The 14,219-nt window shown below is 35.2% G+C and overlaps 2 protein-coding genes across 3 annotated transcripts; one reads left to right on the top strand and one right to left on the bottom strand.

Annotated features, from left to right (window-relative positions):
• The first annotated feature begins 3,581 nt into the window (after positions 1-3,581).
• LOC131594596 (kinesin-like protein KIN-14Q) lies at positions 3,582-8,836 on the top strand. The gene is made up of 14 exons (XM_058866767.1): positions 3,582-3,959; positions 4,059-4,115; positions 4,200-4,634; positions 4,772-4,833; positions 4,916-5,117; positions 5,238-5,314; positions 5,409-5,508; positions 5,613-5,888; positions 5,997-6,282; positions 6,425-6,799; positions 6,957-6,994; positions 7,083-7,246; positions 7,370-7,495; positions 7,791-8,836. Exons 1-14 carry the CDS (start codon positions 3,866-3,868, stop codon positions 8,571-8,573), a joined length of 3,075 nt encoding a protein of 1,024 aa, XP_058722750.1. The 5' UTR covers positions 3,582-3,865; the 3' UTR covers positions 8,574-8,836.
• A 1,930-nt stretch (positions 8,837-10,766) lies between these two features.
• On the bottom strand, positions 10,767-13,100 carry LOC131598907 (uncharacterized). Of its 2 annotated transcripts, XR_009282416.1 has the most exons (5): positions 12,912-13,100; positions 11,386-11,922; positions 11,221-11,286; positions 10,945-11,107; positions 10,767-10,822 (listed from the first exon to the last, which is right to left on the bottom strand). XR_009282416.1 is itself a non-coding variant. In XM_058871474.1 (4 exons), the coding sequence occupies exons 1-4, from the start codon at positions 13,029-13,031 to the stop codon at positions 11,048-11,050; spliced, it is 783 nt and encodes a 260-aa protein (XP_058727457.1). In that variant the 5' UTR covers positions 13,032-13,100; the 3' UTR covers positions 10,767-11,047. The 2 variants fall into 2 exon arrangements, 1 of the variants encoding a protein (XP_058727457.1); XM_058871474.1 differs by having other exon boundaries at positions 10,767-11,107.
• Between the last annotated feature and the right edge of the window lie 1,119 nt (positions 13,101-14,219).

Below are 14,219 nucleotides of genomic sequence, written 5' to 3'. Positions count from 1 at the left end.
GTTGGGGTGAACATGCCTCTTTTTTTACAAAATCCCTCTGACCGCCATGTATTCACCTACCCTTATTTTCACCAACGTTTCTTTCTATGGGTTCGATGGGAGATTGCCTAATTCAATATACTGTTGAATCGGGGTCATTCAAGAAGGTGGAACAACGTTGTCCATAACTGCTACCACTTCCCTTTGAGATTCGATGCTTAGAATTTTTTTGATTTCTTGGATAAAAGAGTAGTTGATCTCGGGGCTCCTCGTGATGACCAACCAAGATAACCCGTCAACACATGTGTTCTCTTCTCGTGGCACATGGAAATTTCGGACGCTCTAAAATTTGCCAGTTCTCCGATAGCCATCTTGAGGTATCGCTGCAACAAAGGGTCCTTAGCCTGGGCCTCTCCTCTTATTTGGGAAGCGACCGATTGGAAATATGTTCGCAGTTTGACGCATTCGGTCCCTATATTCTCGGCTAGCATGATCGAGCAATTACTGCTTCATATTCTACTTGGTTAATGGTTGTAGGAAATTCAAACCTCAAGGAAACCTCTACCATGAGCACATAACTATTCTCCAAGATTATGCCTACACCACTTGCTCGACTGTTAGATGATCCATTTTTAAACACCCCACACACGATCTAGCTCTGAAGGTACCGGGGTTATCTCGGACAAGAAATCAGCGGACAAATGGGTCCTCAGCATCTTCCTTTCTTGAAAATACACTTTAAACTTAGATAACTCTATAGCCCATTTCGTCAGACGTCCCTCTAGGTTTAGGTGGTAGAGCACCTGTTTTAAGGGTAGATATGTCTGAACAATTATGGAATATGCAAGGAAGTATCTTATGAGCTTTCGTGATGTTGTCACTAATGCAAAGGAAACTTTTTCAATATTCTGGTATTATGTTTCTGTCCCTGCTAGGGCCTTCGACACAAAGTACACAAGGCCCTGGTTAACATCGGATTCTCTAATCAGAATGACGCCCACCGCATACTCAGCAACAATTAGGTATAAATATAACATCTCCCATGAAAGTGTCCATTTAAGCACCAAGGGTGTAGCCATAGTTTTCTTCAGAGATTCAAATGCCTATTTGCAATCAGTTATCCACTCAAAATCGGTCTTGGGAAAATTTAAAGCGAGTTAGGCAGATTTTGATATGAACCTGTTTAAGGAAATCAACATATCATTTAGCTTCACGACCTCCTTTTTCGATGCCAGCGAGCTCATTCAGATTAATTCCTGACACTTATCGGGGTTTGTTTTGATTCCTCATTCGGTTAGATAAAATCCTAGGAACTTGTCAGCTTTTATTTCGAAAGTGCACTATTTCTAGGTTGAGTCTCATATTATACTGCTGAAAACTCATAAGCACCCTCTAGATATGTTGGGTGTGCAGTCCTTCCTGGATAGATTTCACAATCATGTCGTGCATGTACACCTCCAACGTCTCCCTTATACCTTATTGGAAGATCTTATTCATCATCCTCTGATATGTTGCGCCGACGTTCTTTAATCCAAATGGCATGGCATTTAAGTGGTAGTTGGCATGCTCGGTCATGAATGATGTCTTTATTTGGTCGGGCTTGAACATATGTATTTGATTGTACTTGGAGTACACATCTAGGAAGGATAACAACTGGTAACCGACCGAGTTATCTACAAGTTTGTTAATATTCGGGAGCGAGTAAGAATCCTTTGGGCAAGCTTTATTGAGATCCATATAATCAACATACATTCTCCACTTCCCCAAGGCTTTCTTGACTAGAACAACATTGGAGAGCCATTTTGTATACTTTGTCTATAAGATGAATATGGTGTCCAATAGATCTTTCACCGTGCTCGCGGTGGATTCAGCCTTTTCTTGGGACTGCCTCCTCCATCATCGAGAGACGTAACAGGCATTGACATATACATTTAATCGAGGCATGCCACACTAGGGTCAATGTCGGGCATCTGGTGTGGTGAAATTGCAAGGAGGTCTGCGATCGCTTGAAGACATTAAACAACATGGACCTTACTCTCGGGGGAAGCCCGAATCCTATCTTCACTGACTACATGGGATTATCACTAAGCAAGAAAGATTCATACTCTCCGTCTATAGTAGGCCTAACTTCCTCTTCACGCGCGTCTAGGTCGAAGGTCGTAGTACTCTCTAAGTCTTCGGGTCTTCTTCATACCCTAGTATCGATGCGAGAATGTTTCTCTGGATACACTATAGGACTCGCCTTGTTTCTTCTAGGTCGACCCTCACAATGGCCGACCTTCCTTCCATATCGTGATAGGTTACTTTCAAGTGGACCGGCGACGCCACTACATCTAGCTTTGCCAAGAAGAATCTTCCCGGGATACCTCTGAAGGCACTTTTGAACGATACTACAAGGAAGTTGAGGATTCGCTCACCCCTTTTCCAACCATTACTATTAGATCTATCATTCCTGAGGGTGAGTTATTGAATCGTTAAAGGTTAGAAAATCTCCTCCGCTATACATATTCATATTTTCTTGTTGGATGCCTAACAGTTCCTCTATGTCAGCGTAAATGATGTTGCAAGAGCTTCTGTCATCTACGAGGAATCCTGTTAGGTTTTGAACAACGATGGTGACCGCAAGAATCAGATGTAGATCGAAGTTTGGAATTCTATGATCTTTTCGCGATCTAGGAATCATAACTCCAATTGATCCCCGCGGAATCAGATGCATATCAAAGTTTTCCATAAGTAGAAGGCAATCTAGCAAATGACAAGTGCTGGATGATGCGGTGTCGTAGAATTCGTCGATAACTGATAATCGGTGATCGATTGATTCAAGAGATGGATTGAGGATCTTAGACATGACTTTCAAATTTACCGTCTCCGATCTCTTTACTGCCAGTAGAGATCTGACTTTAGATCAGGATTAACCTGGTAGTGGAATTTCACAGAAATTAGAAATCAATTCCCATAAGCGGTGCCACTGCTCTGTTAAGGAACCAAAATTGAATGCAGTTGACGAACTGATGACCTTGAACCGAGATGCTGATCTCTGATATGGTGGCGCGGATAGACCTGCAAGGTTAACATTCCAATGCCAAAGACAATTCAAGATTCAAGTTGAGTATAATAAAAAATGGAGATCAAAGAAAATACTTTTATTGTTGTTGTATGAATTAACTTTTATACATTGAATCAAGAAGAGTAGATGCGACAAATTTATTTGTGTCTTTAACCAACCCATAACATATATTATTTTAAAGATAAATACAATTAAATTCAAATATATTTATTGATTCCTCAATGTATTGAACGAATTAAATGCAGACATATATTAAACCTTTTTACAATTATATTAGAAATGGTCAAATAAAACTTAGAGAAACAAAAAAATAATAACATATATACATTATAAAAATACTTATATTTTACTATAACACTAATTTTCTTAATGATATTATTATTAATATCAAGCTAAATTGTAAATACACATTAAATAAATCATTTTTTGTGTTAAAATATGTGTTATAGATATTATGTTTCTAGACTTATTCTTTTACACCAAAACAAGACAAATTACATTTTTTCCTTTAATGAGTCAATAAAAATCATTGTTTCTCCAAAGTCAGAATCCAAAGCACAAAGCATAACCTCCACCAACAATATCTTCACCCGCTTCCACTCTTCAAATTTCAAACCCTTCAACGGTCAAATTTTCTCAGTTAGGAAACTTTTTCACAAATCTTCATTTTTCGTAACGAAATCATACCAAAACATTCCCTTTTTTCACCATCATTATAACCTTCTTAAAAAGCAAACATTGTTATTATTATTATTACTGTTATTTTTATTAATTTCGGTTTTTCAAAAGTTCAAACGGTTGGTGTGCACTATTTTATCCATGGAAGATAAAGGATGGAATCACTTTGATCATGACCCTCTTCTTCTCACTGACGCTTCTATTCATCAACAGCAACCAGAATCCATTTCCACTGGTAAGAATCTTTTTGGGTCAAATCAAAATTGAATTTTTACTTCAGAACTTTTAGTTACATGATTCAAATCGTGTACCCTTTTGAATTGATTTCTTTTAGGGGTTTTACAAACATCTAATTTGAATTCAGCTATGGCGACTGATCCTCAATCTTGTGGTGAGAACCCTAGTTTATGAAATTGAATATTTGGTTGTTTTTGATGGGTTATCAAGATTATATCTTTTTGTGTTATTGGTGTAGGATTGTCTCGGGAAAATGAAATCTCCGAACGGGGTAGTGTGCAATTCGATGATCCAATTGTGAAAAGTTTGGTTGATGATGATCCAATTGTTTCGGAACGGTCGATATTAGGGTTTTCGATGACTTCACCGGATCTGGTGGTCTGTTCTGGCTCACCGGATATTGCTGGAATCAGTTATTGTGACTCTCCTGTGATGTTGAAGAGCAAAAATTGCTGTAATTTGGATTCGTCTATGGAGCTTTCTTTTGAGAATGGGATCGATGAGTCTGAAGTTGAAGTTGTTTCGGAAGTTCGGAAGACTCCAACGGTTAAATTCTCGAATGTGTGTCAAACTTTTGAACCGGAAGAGGAATTACTATCACCTGAAGCCTCCTTTGAGCTTTGTCAACCACCGGTAATAACTAAAGTTGAGTCACTGCAAGACTGCTCTCCCGGTGAGTTCAATTCTCGGTATCTCTTGCTGTAAACAATGTTTTTGAATTTTCGAACTACTAGCTCTACATACTGTGAATTTTTTTGCTGGTTATAGTCTACATTGCATTTTTACAACAAAAATTTGCGTTAAATTCAGGAGATAATGAAATGACGGAAGACACTGGAGAGTCTCAGGAAGCAGAGTTGGAGTTCTCACAAGTATGTTTCTATGTATTAAAAAGTGATCATTTTCTTACTTTGATCAGGAAAATGTGTATGATCTCAAACGATAATGTTGTAGGATGTTGGAGTAGAAGAGAAGTTTCTGAAGCTGAAAAGAGATTTTGAGTGTCAGACGAAAGAGCTGGCAGTAACAAAGAGGGAGTTGTGGGAGCTAAAGAAGGAGAACCATAAAAAACGTACTGAATGTCAAGAAGCTTTGAACTCCTTAAAGGAGCTTCAGGACGAGCTAATGCGCAAGTCGATGCACGTAGGATCATTAGGTAAGCATTCTCCTTTTTCAACTTATTATATAACTAATATACTTAGAGTTTAGTTTTAAAACTTTACACTATTAATAATCGTAAAAAACCATTTGTGTGACTTTATTCTTGGTCTTGCAGCATTTGCTATTGAGGGACAAGTGAAAGAGAAAAGTAAGTGGTTTACAACACTGAGAGACATGACGAGGAGATTGAAGGTACTGGTATCCTAACACATTAGAATCAATGACAAGCAAATTTTAAAAGAGAAAATTATATTTATAATGTGTTTGTCGATTTCATTGTGTATAGATTATGAAAACGGAACATATTAAGCTATTAGAAGAAGCGGAGGCATACAAGAAGTATGAAGCAGATATAAGCGAATTGGGACTCATTATCAAGTCTAAAAGTAATTACACATTGTGGCATTATGAATCTCAATATTATATTTGTTTAGTTTTTCCTTTTGGGTTTGTGCTAATTTTTTTTTTCTTCTTGTTTCTCTTTTTAAAGTGAATGAACAACTAGAGTTAAATGAAGATCTCAAGTCCAAATATGTAGAAGGGACTAAGATTCAAAAAGAGCTTTACAATAAGGTATTAGAGTTGAGAGGAAACATAAGGGTCTTTTGCCGGTGTAGGCCACTCAATGCCGAAGAGATAAAAGGAGGAGCCACAGTGGCCTTAGATTTTGATTCTTCTAAAGAGGGCGAGCTTACTGTTATGTCAAATGGATCTTCAAAAAAGACTTTTAAATTTGACGCTGTCTTTGGCCCTCAAGTTGAACAAGGTAATTGATGAAAGCATTAACTCCATATATATACTTTTTCTTTTGTATTTCATGTTGAATTGATGATAAATTCCCATTTTGACACATTTTAATTGTATTGCTTTATAGCTGATATCTTTGAAGACACTATACCATTCGCAACCTCGGTTTTAGATGGATACAATGTATGCATTTTTGCGTACGGACAGACTGGTACAGGAAAAACCTTCACAATGGAGGGAACAGAAGAAGCTCGTGGAGTTAATTTCAGGACTCTAGAGAAAATGTTTGATATAATCAAGGAAAGACAAACCCTCTATAGTTATGATATCTCCGTAAGTGTCTTGGAAGTGTACAATGAGCAAATAAGAGATTTGTTGGTTTCAGGAAACCATCCAGGAATGTCTGCAAGAAGGTAAACTAACAAACCATTTGGTTATTTTAGCAGAGGTGGAAGTTTTTAAGCGATTAAATCCTGTTTTTAAAGGGAAGCCATACTTTAGCTTGGTTTGTTCTTGTAGCTTTTTTTGCAAGTAACAAAATGTGGTTGATTGTAGATTGGAGATAAGGCAAGCTGGTGAAGGAATGCATATTCCAGGTTTAGTTGAAGCACATGTGAACAACATGACTGAAGTGTGGGATGTCCTACAAACTGGTAGCAATGCAAGGGCTGTAAGCTCAACCAATGCGAACGAGCATAGTAGTCGATCTCACTGCATTCACTGTGTCATGGTTAAGGGAGAAAATTTGTTGAATGGAGAACACACTAGAAGCAAGTTATGGCTTGTGGACCTAGCAGGTAGTGAAAGAGTCGCAAAGACAGAAGTACAAGGTGATAGATTGAAGGAGACACAAAATATTAATAGGTCTCTTTCGGCACTTGGCGATGTCATTTCAGCTCTTGCAACTAAAAGTTCTCACATCCCTTTCAGGTTATCATCCTTTTTTTTCAATCATAAATTTTGAAATTTGAAACAGCCTATGAACATTACAATTCATAAATTATAGCTTAGATAATAAGCACTCGTTTATCCAAACGGGTCTTGGTCTATTGCCAGTATTGAAGATCTATTGTTCTTCACTATACAGGAACTCCAAGCTTACACACTTGCTGCAAGACTCATTAGGTACTTATTTAGAAGATTCAATTAATCATTAGGTACAATTTCGTATGAATGTGATTATTGAACTTGATGAACAATTTTGTTTTTGTAGGAGGAGATTCCAAGGCACTCATGTTTGTACAAATCAGTCCTAATGAAAACGATTTGGGCGAAACGATTTGCTCTTTGAACTTTGCTAGTAGAGTAAGAGGAATAGAATTGGGTCCTGCAAAAAAACAGTGGGACACCATTGAACTTCTGAAACACAAACAGATGGTATGATTGTTGTAATATTTTGTTTCATTTTACTACTTAACTGTGTAATATATAGTTTGTTTCACTGTCGACTTGTTCATCATTTTCAATTTGTTTCATTGCTTACATGTTATTTATATTTAGGCTGACAAAACTAAACAAGAGCTAAAACTTAAGGATTTTCAAATCAAGAAGATGGAGGATACAATCCATGGATTAGAGTTCAAAATGAAGGAAAGGGATCATAAAAACAAAAGTCTTCAAGACAAGGTAACATATTAAAGCCTTATTTAGATAAACAACTTGATGAAATGCTTATATCACAAGTGCTGAAGTATAAACTATTTTTATAAAGTTATAAGTTGTTTTCATAATCTATTTTGAACAAGTTATGGAAGTAAGCTGTAAATAGCTTATATGGACACACCATAAGCTATTTCATCTATAAGCTCTCTCAAACAATATCGAACAATCCAAGTATAGCACAAATTTGTTTTTATTTTTCTCTTTTATACATTACAACTTATGATTTAGGGTATCTTATACATATTACAAAATTTTGAAGGTGAAGGAACTGGAATCACAGCTTATGATTGAGAGAAAGCTAGCGCGTCAACATGTAGACTCAAAGATAGCTGAGCAGCATCAAATGAATCAAGAGCAAAACAATTCAATTTTAAGACCAACACCACTCGCGAATCGACCATTAGCAACTCTCAAGAATTGTAACGATCCAACAAGTGGCGGAAATTCAGCTAGACCCTTAATGGAGAACATCATCTCAAAACCTTACAATATACCCTTTTCTACAATAGAAAGCTCAATCAAGTACATTGATCAGAACGAGAAAGAAAACAATCCCGACATGGCCGATAACAAATCGCTACTTCCAAAAAGGACAGCAAGAGCTTCTTTATGCACAATGACACCACGTGGCATTCCTTCTGCAACTACTTCAAGGAGGAACTCTCTGATTCCTCTCCCAAGTTTAACACATTTTCAAACACCATTCATACCAAAGTTAGCAAACCAAGATGTCATCGAGGAATCAGAAACAATGCAACCATTACAAGGTCATTGCGAGAGTCCCAAAGAAGTGAAAAGCGGTGTTAAGAAGATTGGTAACATATTAAGAAGAAGCACTCACAGAAAAGGTCAGGTGAAGTCTCCACTACAACATATGAGAAAAGTTGGTGGTGTAAATGTAGGAATGGAGAAACTGAGAGTTTCTATTGGAAGTAGAGGGAAATTGGCACAAAGAGGGGTTCAAGCTGGAAATGGTAGAAGAGGTGGAGGTGCTAAAGAACAGAAGAATAGTCATAAGGACAAGGAAAGGGGATGGATATAAAAGATGAGGTGATCTGGTCTTAAAATAAATTTTAGTTTTTAAAAGGATTTCTTGTGTGGATAGATTAATTGGTTTGTTGTGTGTTTTTTAAGGTTATGGAAAATGTATCTCATTTTTCATGTGAAATGAGACATTACTAATTTGTTTTTAAGACTTCATGGGAGAATGGAGCAAGTTTCTTGTAAATTCTGCATGTGGGATGTGTAATTTTTCTTTGACTTCAAACAGTGAAGCCACATCTCTAGAGTTGACTGTTAGAATAACTACTGTGTATTCTTTTCATTTGAGTTCCTATAATTATTCCTATAACATAGACGTTTTACTTCATGAATTGAATATGTAATTAATCAAATTCCACTATTGACAATGAAACACATATTATGATGTGTCGGTTTTAGAGTTTTTTTTTTTTTTTTGCTTACATGAGAAAAAGAGAGAAGACAAAAGAAAGAAAGAAAATTATTGTCTTTTTGTATTTGGAGTCACTCGTCAAACACTTTCAAAGGCTACAAATTCATCTTTCATAACTTGGTTTCATTATTCAAATTTTATAGCATCAACATATGTTTTTGGTTTATAGTGTGTGATAAATTTTAACAAATAAGATATTTCATACTTGTGGATGAATGGTTTGGAAAATTATTTGATGTGTTACATACATAAGTCTTCTTTCAGGTATGGTAATGTATGCTTAGGTTTGATGAATGTTGAATGACAAGTGCAAGTAGGAGTATACAAAATCAAGTCAACTCAATTGAAAACCTTTAATCGAATCGAACCAAATCAAAAATTGCAAAAAATTGTATTTGGTTTGATTGTATCTAAGTCATATTTTAACAAAACTGCGCAGTTGGGTTCAATTTACGGTTTGTATTTTGCAAACCGAACCAAATTGAACCACATTATGTTAATATATTTGATATATTTTTAGAAATGACTTCGATCCCACAACTAAATGAAGGACTTTATGATATTGAATAAGATTAGTAGATGTGCTTGAAAATGAAATATATGTTTTTAAATCTTGTTCATTCCTTTTAAATCTTTTCATTTGTTTGTACGTCTTAACCTCGTTGATTATGATATGTAAGGAGTTCTAATGGAGGATACTTGGATATAATGATTTTAATGAAAGAGTTTAGTGCTGTTGTGACTGAGTTTTCTAATAATAGGAGGTGCTTTTTAGCTGTCTGGAGAGAAAGTGTCGTGTTTTAAAGGTTCAATATAGGATTGAAGTGTTTCTCTGATGTGCTGTGGGATGGATAGCCTAGTTTTGGTTTAGGTGATGTGTATTTTATAATACACATTGTTATTTTTATTTGATGCTGAAATGATGTTGTAGTTTGTATTCATTGACATTGTTATTTGATAATGTATAATTGATAAAATATAAAGTTTTTTTTTTTGAAGGGAAGCATGAAATTCAAAGAAGCAGAAGTTACAGTGGAGTCCACAAGAGAGAAGCCTCCAATCCAAGTTTTAGAGCCATACAAATTACCAAGCCTCACAAGGTTGTGGGCATCCACAGTTAACTCCCTAGATAAAAACATATAGAACCTAGATTGAAGCTATTTAAAAATCAATGGCAATCCTCCGCAATGGGCTCAAGAACGGCGTCAATAACAGAACCATTGATACAGTCAATCACAGATTTTGCATCCGATTGTACTAGAATCCTATCCACGCTAAGGGCGAAAGCAATGCCAAGACACCAGCGGATAGCAATGCCAATGACAAAATATAAAGTTATGTTCTCCTTTATTTGTATATGTATGACTCAATAAAAATCTTGTAAAAAATCGAACCAACCGAATCAACACAAACCGAATTGCTTTGGTTTGTTTTGGTTCGATTTTATTTTTAAAAGTCAACCGAATCAAATCGAACCATACATTTTTTCTCTTGCGTTACGGATAAATTCTATCATCAAAATCACTCAAACGGTACCACAAACACCCCTAAGTGCAGATATTTGTGATTGATGAGTATCATAATTAAAATATGCATGAGTTTGTGGTTGATCACTATCACGAATGATAATTGCATGGTATATGGTTGATAATGGATGGTAACTGGTAAGATAGGTTAGTGTTTGAGTCATCAAGAACATCCTGGTCAATTGAATTAGTAGACTTCTGAATTGAAGTTTCAACATTAGGAATATGTCTTTGAAAATTCTAAGCAGAAGGCAAAAATTCCCAATCATCACTCATAGAATTAGAAAGACCAATATATGAAAGAATGCGTTCCTGGAAGAAAATGATGTCTGCATTAGTTCATTTCCAGCATCAAATGACAGATTAACAAAGTCATAATTTACCAAATTGAGATGACTAAACTCAAAGAGAGATATATAGATAGATGCACTAACAAATTTTCAGCACAAGGTTCCCTATATGCATTTACAGTTATCAATGATTGCTTGACAAAAAGAGCAAACAAGATAGTTTCTGTTGTACTAAGAGACGTTAAATTCAGTGATCATCTTCATTGATTCCAGGGCAGTTATCCAAGAGAGCAGAATTTGATTCATACTGGAGAGAAATAAGAACGAAAAAAAGTCAATTTGTATCGAATATTACATTGCGGTTTCATCTTTTGAAAATATAAGAAAACATTTTTTTAGATAAATCACATGTTTGCTTACTTTACATCCACAGAAGAGGCAGTAATTGAACTCGTCCCTCAGTTTCATCAAAACATCGAGCAAGTCCTGCATTCATTTCATTGTCAAATTTGCAATCGATTCAATCACGGATAAGATAACCAAGTTCATAATAATGAAGTTAGTATGTATTATTAAGTCACACACCTCTTCTGTTATTTCTTCTTCCTCCTCTTCTTCATCTTCACCCTCAGCATCATCCTCGTTCTTTGGTGGCTCCACAATTTCCCGATTCTCCAATTGGTCAAGAGCAGCCTTAGCCTTATTAAAATTAACAATAACTCTCTTACTCTTCCACCGCAATTTCTGCCTAGATCCAAATTCTTCCATCAGAGCCTCCTCATTCTTCCTTTTCATATGGATCGTGATTTCCTCCCTTTTCTTCTTTTCCTTATGAGGATCCTCTAAGCCTATACCGGCTCGTGACCGTCGAATTTCAATCCCAACCGGTTCAGCCCGTCCTGAGCCCTCCTTGCCAAGTGCAGAACCTGGAGTATAACCCATATTTTGGAGAAGCTTAAACCCAATGTTGGATTGTGGTATTGGAGCTTCCACTTTTGCTAATGTTTGTTCATCCTCTTGTATTTGCTTCCTTTCCCTTTCGATTTTTCGCCGTTCTTGCCAGTTTAGTGCTTTCAACTGGCTCTTGGAAGAGTTTATTGAAGGACCTTTCTTGTCAGAAATCTGCATAGTAACAAGGGAGTTATCATTATCAACATGAAATTTTGCACAGTCCCTATAAATTGCTAAGTGAAAGATACATGCACATGTTTTGAATTGAATACAACAGCAATAACAACCAAGCCTTATCCTACTAAGTCAGTCTGCTACATTGATCAACTTCCGCCATAATATTCTATCCAGGACCATAGTTCTATTCAAATCATTAGTAGGATAAGTTTGTGTCTGAATCTACGAGTCTTCTCTTTACATGTCCAAGCCACCTAAGTTTGTGTCTGAATTGCCGGTGGACAAAATTGATTTTGATAGAATTGAGTTCGATAGAACTGATTTTAACAGAATTGATTATGTTGGGATACGTTTATGTAAAAGGGAGCTGAACAACAAATTTCGATGTAAAAATCTAGTTTAAATTCAAAAGCTACAAATTTTAGTGTCAAAATCTAGTTTCAATTCAAAAGCTACAAATTTTAGCTTTAAGCAGAATCAATTCTACTTTAGAAGTACCAAACACCTTCAAATCACTCAAGAATCAATTCTACTTTAGAAGTACCAAACACTTCAAAATCACTCAAGAGTCAATTCTACACCTCTAAAACTGCTTTTGACTATTCCAAAAGCCAAACCAAACATGCTATAAGTATATTTTCCAATTTCCACCAATTTTTCTACTATTCGTGCTACCTCATCATTCCTTTTAATATTTTCATTTCTAATCTTATTCTGTCCAGTCTTACCACACATAAACACAACATCCTCATCTCGGCCATATTTGCTTTATTCTCGTGTTAATTCTTAACCGTCCATAGTTTTCTGAGATTGCGTAGATTGCTAATACCCTACATGCACCATAAGTTTCTACTACAGATTCTACACAACAAAATTCAACATTTTCTCCTATGAATTGTAGCTACAGATTCTACAAAATCAAAACCTAATTTAAATTTTCAAGGTCAAATTGCAGAACTATTCGAAATGAACAAAAATGTTACCTTTTTTGAACAAGTGTTTGGAATTGGAGGTTGAATAGAATCGGAAGGAAGAAACCTAGAAAGGTCACCCATGTAGTCATCATCTTGGTTGTTCGCTTCAGGTTCAGCCATGGCTGACATTTTCACTGCAAGCAGGTGATGAATTGAACGCAACAAGATATGGGCCTGCTAAGGCCCAATAAGTTTCATGGATCAACTCAGCCCAATTTGAAGTTTTTATGATAAACACTCTTTTAAGAAATTTCATTGTATCTTTTTGTAAGTTTTTTAAATACAGTAGAAACTCTTTAAATTAATACTCGGTAAATTAATAAACTCTCTAAAATAATAAATTTGTTCGGTACCGACTTGGGCCAATGTAAAAAATTGAAAAATTCGATAAAATAATAAGATAATAACTTTTCGGGAGATCCCTTTATAATTTTCGGTCGTAAGAAAATCATAAATTAATAATTCATAGAAACTGAAAAAATAATATTACACTCTATTGAAATATGATTCAATAGTTGTCTGTTTTCCTTTAAAGTTCAAAAGTCATTATTGATTTCCAATGCATATGAACACAGTAGTTACTAATTTACGTTGAGTTTCAAGGTTCGCTGCAACGTAATTCTAAGAGGCATAAACTAATTTTCCTTTTTGTTTGGTATGTACAATATAATTACTTAAAAACTCTTTAAATTAATAATTATTAATTTATCGATAAATTAATAACTCTCTAAATTAATAAATTTCTCCAGTCCTGACATTATTAATTTAAAGAGTTTCTACTGTAAATTTTTTAATTTCATTGTTTTTATTTAATAACTTAACATACTTCTGTAAATTTATATTTTTAACAACTAAATTTTTTTATGATAGTAACTATGGAAATGTTTTTTTTTTACAATTGATTTTGGATACTGTGGTATTCCTATCCCTTTTGAGTGAAATTTAATGACCTTCTCTTTCCAAAAATGGAGTAAGGATTCACTCCATTTCTTACCCTCCATTTATTTCCCATTACTATAGTTTTGAGTGCATAAAGTTAAATAGATAATAAATATGTGTCACATGTCTTAAAAATACATGTAATATACACAAAATCTATGGTAATGGAAAAGAAAAGGAATGTAAGAAAAAGAGTGAATCCTTACTCATATTACACGTATTTCTAAGATATGTGACACATATTTACTATTTATTTAATTTTATGCACACAAAATTATAGTAATGGACCCTCCATTTCTTTTTAGGAAATGAAGTGGATCCTTACTCCTTTAGCTGAGCCTGAATATCTTCTGCATGATGAATTTTATTTACTCCATT

Source organism: Vicia villosa, linkage group LG4 (assembly GCF_029867415.1).
Source record: "Vicia villosa cultivar HV-30 ecotype Madison, WI linkage group LG4, Vvil1.0, whole genome shotgun sequence".
Classification (NCBI taxonomy): domain Eukaryota; kingdom Viridiplantae; phylum Streptophyta; class Magnoliopsida; order Fabales; family Fabaceae; genus Vicia; species Vicia villosa.
Note: the sequence above shows the minus strand (reverse complement) of the source record. Positions and strands in the feature narration are given on the sequence as shown.

What these genes read in the sequence shown, in the direction of transcription:
- LOC131598907 (XM_058871474.1), bottom strand. Translation starts at nt 13,031, where the DNA reads ATGTCAGCCATGGCTGAACCTGAAGCGAACAACCAAGATGATGACTAC. An exon ending in CAAACACTTGTTCAAAAAAG is followed by an intron (nt 11,923 to 12,911) that starts GTAACATTTTTG and finishes GTTACTATGCAG; the next exon opens with ATTTCTGACAAGAAAGGTCC. An exon ending in GCCTCTTCTGTGGATGTAAA is followed by an intron (nt 11,108 to 11,220) that starts GTAAGCAAACAT and finishes ATTTCTCTCCAG; the next exon opens with TATGAATCAAATTCTGCTCT.
- LOC131594596 (XM_058866767.1), top strand. Translation starts at nt 3,866, where the DNA reads ATGGAAGATAAAGGATGGAATCACTTTGATCATGACCCTCTTCTTCTC. An exon ending in CCAGGAATGTCTGCAAGAAG is followed by an intron (nt 6,283 to 6,424) that starts GTAAACTAACAA and finishes GGTTGATTGTAG; the next exon opens with ATTGGAGATAAGGCAAGCTG. An exon ending in AGTTCTCACATCCCTTTCAG is followed by an intron (nt 6,800 to 6,956) that starts GTTATCATCCTT and finishes TTCACTATACAG; the next exon opens with GAACTCCAAGCTTACACACT.